The sequence below is a fragment of the Phaeoacremonium minimum genome, assembly GCF_000392275.1.
Source record: "Phaeoacremonium minimum UCRPA7 unplaced genomic scaffold PA7_03_scaffold_133, whole genome shotgun sequence".
Classification (NCBI taxonomy): domain Eukaryota; kingdom Fungi; phylum Ascomycota; class Sordariomycetes; order Togniniales; family Togniniaceae; genus Phaeoacremonium; species Phaeoacremonium minimum.
The window spans coordinates 61,148-66,201 of NW_006921040.1; the positions used below are offsets into that span (position 1 = coordinate 61,148).

The 5,054-nt window shown below is 47.2% G+C and overlaps 1 protein-coding gene across 1 annotated transcript; it reads left to right on the forward strand.

Annotated features, from left to right (window-relative positions):
- Positions 1-2,588: 2,588 nt before the first annotated feature.
- Positions 2,589-4,042, forward strand: UCRPA7_1838 (putative phosphoesterase superfamily protein; the record flags this gene model as incomplete). The annotated part of the gene is made up of 2 exons (XM_007914416.1): positions 2,589-3,164; positions 3,218-4,042. The coding sequence occupies 2 exons, from the start codon at positions 2,589-2,591 to the stop codon at positions 4,040-4,042; spliced, it is 1,401 nt and encodes a 466-aa protein (XP_007912607.1).
- Between the last annotated feature and the right edge of the window lie 1,012 nt (positions 4,043-5,054).

Genomic DNA, 5,054 nt, shown 5'->3' on the forward strand with positions numbered 1-5,054 from the left:
ATCGTGTGCTGGACCAAATTTGTCAAGGTAGAGAACTCAAAAGTTCTACCGTTGATGCTAGGCGAAGCCCGGCTTAGATTAGAATATCGTCATTTAAGAGGTGGTTAGAAGTTCTCATAACCACAATAATCTCGCCGGGGAAAGATCCCATTGAAATGGTTAACCTTGTGAAATGAACTAATTATCATCATAGTTCCCTAATGAACAGAGCAATTTCAGTCATTATTTAAGCCTAGGTTAGGACAATGTGCAACAGAGAAAGTCCTATACGTTTGGAATGTGACGCAATCTTGAATCACAACCTCACGGGCAATCGAAATTGATCTAGGCCCAATAGGGCTTAGCCTCAAGTTCCGCTGTCGGACCTAATAACCGGTGAAAATTGGGTTGGGCGCTCGGGCCCTTTATCACAACCCTGAAAGATTCACAAGCACATCGTCCTAAGCAATCGATAAATTGTCCCACGACAGGCACGGCACGCCACTTGAGTGTTTCAAATCTAATTGACCAAAGGAAGCTGAAAAGAAACATGGCCATTCCTCAGATCCAAGATTGCAGGCTTTGCTTTATAGGCGGTGGTAACATGGGTGCTGCCATTGTGGGTGGCCTCCTCGCCAAGGGCAGCACGTCTCAGGAAAATATTATTGTCTCAGATCCATGGGAGGGAACCCGAGAAAAGGTCAAGCAAAGTTTAGGGGTACGCACTACGGCGTCCAATATTGAAGCTGTGCATGGCGCCAATGTGTTGGTTCTGGCAGTAAAGCCGCAGGTTGCCAAAAGTGTGTGCCAGGAGATCGCGGGGTCATGGAGTGAAGGATCGACAAAAGAGCAACTGCCTCTTATTGTATCAATTGCTGCGGGGATCACTCTGGACAGCCTGGCGGCGTGGTTCACAACAAGCGGTGGACAAGTGCCAAAGATTGTTCGTGTGATGCCGAACACTCCGGCTCTGCTTGGCGAGGGTGCTTCAGGCGCATTCGCCGGAGCTGGCGTCTCAGAGGATGAGAAGAAGTTAGTGACGACATTGTTAGAGAGCTTCGGTAAGGTCACAGAGTGGGTCGACAAGGAGTCCTTGATCGATGTCGTTACGGGCCTATCAGGTATGCTAATGATGAAACATCATCGCATTATGTGAATCATTCCAGATTGCTGCTGATGCTGACCTCGTGATCACACATATAGGATCGGGGCCAGCCTACTTCTTTGCCCTAGTTGAGCACATGGTTGCAAGTGCCACTTCCCTGGGAATGCCGGAAGATCAAGCCCAGAGACTTGCCAAGCAAACGTGTCTCGGTGCTGGTAAAATGCTAGTCGAGACATCAGAGTCTCCTTCGCAGCTGCGTATCAATGTAACTAGTCCAAAAGGAACGACGGAAGCTGCCCTTAAGAGCTTTGATGAGTCTGGGTTTCAAGGAATCGTCGATAAGGCCATCAAGGCTGCTGTGAGTCGGGGTAATGAGCTCGGCAAAGCAATGTCGTAAGGCTTAGACAATTGCTTCAGGCCGGCCGGAATTTATAGATTCATTACTTTAGTAGATGGTCGACGTGGTAACCCATCATTATTACTTACATCATTAGAGGTAGATGTTCATCCTTATATGACTGCATGAATCGAAAACTTGTATTGACACTTTCGAGACGCTAAGACCTTTTATTAAAAAGAAAAGAAAAAGGAAAAGAAAAAGATCAGAAACACAGTTCAATCACCGAGTTGTCATGCGATGTTGAGGCGGCGTGTCTTTACAGCTCACATTCATAAACACCATCTGCAGTGTCATCTTTGACATAGGTTATATCCTCCACGAGAGAATCCCCACCCTTGACTGGTGACTAATTCAAAAAATGAGTGAGGATGACATCAAGTCCAGACTGTCTCACAGGATCTCTCAGTGGAATTGATCATTGTAGTGAGCGTTTAATGAATACAATCATTCCTGAGGCAAGTCGCCTAATCACCTGAACATTGTTGTTGGCATCATTGATGATTAAATACGCTTGCAGAGTGTTGCATATTCGGTGAACAAGTAAAGTTAGTCTTGGCAAAATGGATTGAAGGTGGGTAGCTATCTAATTGTTATCCCCATAGAACCGGAAAAGCGGCCCAATATTGTGCGAATCCGTATTGCCCAGGAAGCGTGTTTGAGGCTTCATGTGCTGAATTGTGCCACTTTGATTGGTCACCTATCGCCATGTGCTTACAAGGATAACTTCAGGAACCAAAGCAAGCGTGCAGCTAACCTATGAAACTATTCCCGATATCCGTATACACATTGATATGATTGGCGCCATTTGCAGATCTTATCCTTCGGTCCTTGTTGAACTTCCAATCACCAGAACTCATTGCTGAGAAACCCCTTCAAAAGAGTAGGGAATCTTGTGATCCACCCAGACAACTAAGTAATTCAGGTTGAGTGTTGCGCGTCCCAGCGCACACGTGGGCGTTGCAACAGAGCTCTGCGAGAGTTGCCATGTATTTGCAAGTCCCGACTGGAAGCTATAAGCACAACGAGAGCCACGGTCTTGGCAAAGCAATAGCCGAGACATGTCAGTCCACGTTCCACCCGTCAACCATATTTTGATCGTTCACCATGCATCGCACTACTTTACTTGGCATGTTGGCCCTTGCCACTGCCGCCGTAGCTCTTCCTAGCGCTAGTTCCCAGCAGCAGACTCCTGAACCAGGTTCTGCATCCTCAATCTCCAACCTAAAGAACAACATCAAGAATGTGGTATGGCTGATTATGGAGAATCGCTCCTTTGACAACCTCTTGGGTGGCCAGAAACACGAAGGCCTGGAGAACCCTATCCAGAATGGCCCTTACTGCAATCCTTACAATGTGTCGAAAACATGCTTGGGCAAAGCTTGCTCTCAGGCCAGGGACTACGACTCTGTCAAAAATGACCCCAGCCACGCTGTTAGTGGTAATACCATGGAGTTTTATAGTACCTGGACGCCTGATAATGCGGCTATTGCTGATGGAACCCTGAAGGCTAACAATCTCGGGTTCATCACGGAGCAATATCACAACTATGGTTCCAAGGTCAATATTACGGAGCTGGCAATCCAGGTCATGAATTATTACACTGAGGATCAAGTTCCCGTCATGACTTCCCTCGTCCAGAACTTCTTGACCTTCAATCATTGGCATTCTGACGTCGCGGGTGTAAGTACATGGCTCTACAAACTAGTTGGAGCATTGGAATTGACTCTATATAGCCTACTGATCCCAACCGTTTGGCTGCTACGTCTGGTAGCTCGCACGGCCATGGTACCAACCTTGGTACGGACTACACGTATCAATTCGACGTCCCGTCAATCTTTGAGGCAGTGGGTGAGAGGAACCTGACTTGGCTCAATTACTGGGACACTGCCGGTGGAACTGGCCCCGAAGCTAAGGCATATACTTGGACTCAAGCAACAAACAACTCCGACAAAGTTGTTCCCATCACCCAATTCTACACTGACGCTCTTGCTGGGAATCTCCCGGCCTTCTCTTATCTGAACCCGTCCTGCTGTGGCATTGGTACCACTTCCATGCATGACAGCGGCTTGATCTCAGACGGTGAAGCTTTTATAAAAAAAGTTTATGAGTCTCTACGTGCGGGCCCCCAGTGGGAGAACTCTCTCTTCATATTGACATTTGATGAGTCTGGCGGCTTCCATGACCACGTTCCTCCTCCGCTTGCCCCACGCCCTGATAATCTGACATACACCGAAACGACGCCCAACGGACTCAACTATACATACGAATTCAACCGTCTTGGTGGCCGCATTCCCACTTTCCTCATCTCACCATGGATCGCCGAGGGAGAGGTTGAGCAATATGGTACCAATCATCGGGGCGAGACTGTATCGTATTGTGCTTCCTCTATTCTTCGAACCCTTGGGTACCTCTGGGATTTTGAGCCATTCACCCCTCGTGTTGAATGGGCACCATCTTTTGATCATTTGATCCAGAAGACATCTCGTAAAGATGTTGTCTCTACCCTTCCTAATCCATCTAACTTCACTGCTCCTTATCTATCTGGACGCAAGAACTGATCACTTGAAAAGAGAGATTGCAAGACAGGTACTGCAATAAATTTTCGACTACACTTCATACACCGTGACTCGTTCTATACGATGTACGCGGTAGATGTTTAGGCATGCTTCATTGGTATCTTATTGTCTTTGAATTTTAGAGTAGCTCATATAATCCTAATCCAATCAGGGGAACTAGAGCAGAGATCTGTTGTGAGGGGCTGCAGGCAATATAAATTACTACAACGCACTTCACGTACTATTCAAGCCACGTTCTTCGTTACAAATACTCCTCACATTTCAAAATATTATCTCTTGTCAATTACTGTTCAAGCCTTTAACTGTCAGACGACAGATGCCAAACTCTTTCAACAAATAGGATATTTTCTATCCCAAGACGTCGCATGTTCCGCGATCATCACAACCGAGGAAGTTTGCTCTCCGCCGAGGCGTTCTCGGGGAAATCAGCGCCTAGCAACATTTCCCAAGGTTTTGTTTAGCTAAGCAAAAATTGCCCTTGTCATCTCCTGTGCTGCATCAGTCTGACAATGGTAGCCAGCAATTCCATTGAAACGATGCAGAGTCGCATTGTCGCCCAGAGCATCCTTAACTTGCTGCGGTTGACCTTGAAAAAAGGCTTCGTATTCGGAGTCACCAACAAACACTGGCATTTGAATCATATCAACGACATTCTCTAGCCGATATTCCTTGCTCTGGGTGAAAATGTCTGAGGGAGAGTGTGTGTGGAATGCCCACAAGCCTTGATCCAGACCCCAAGCCGCGTTAGTGGATAGCTTGCCGGCATCCCGCAGTGACAATAGCTCATTATCAAACTCTGTACAGTTGCCCGCCTTGTAGATGGCTATAATCTCTGGCGTCAATTGCGCTGTAAAAGCAGCATAAGCATCCCAGACGCCATCGAGGAGAACCGCTGCGGCAAGTCGTGGCTCGAAGGCTGCAGCACGGGCAGCCAAGTAACCCCCAAAAGAGTTACCAATAAGTGCAAGGTGATTCTTGTCGACAATACGCGACT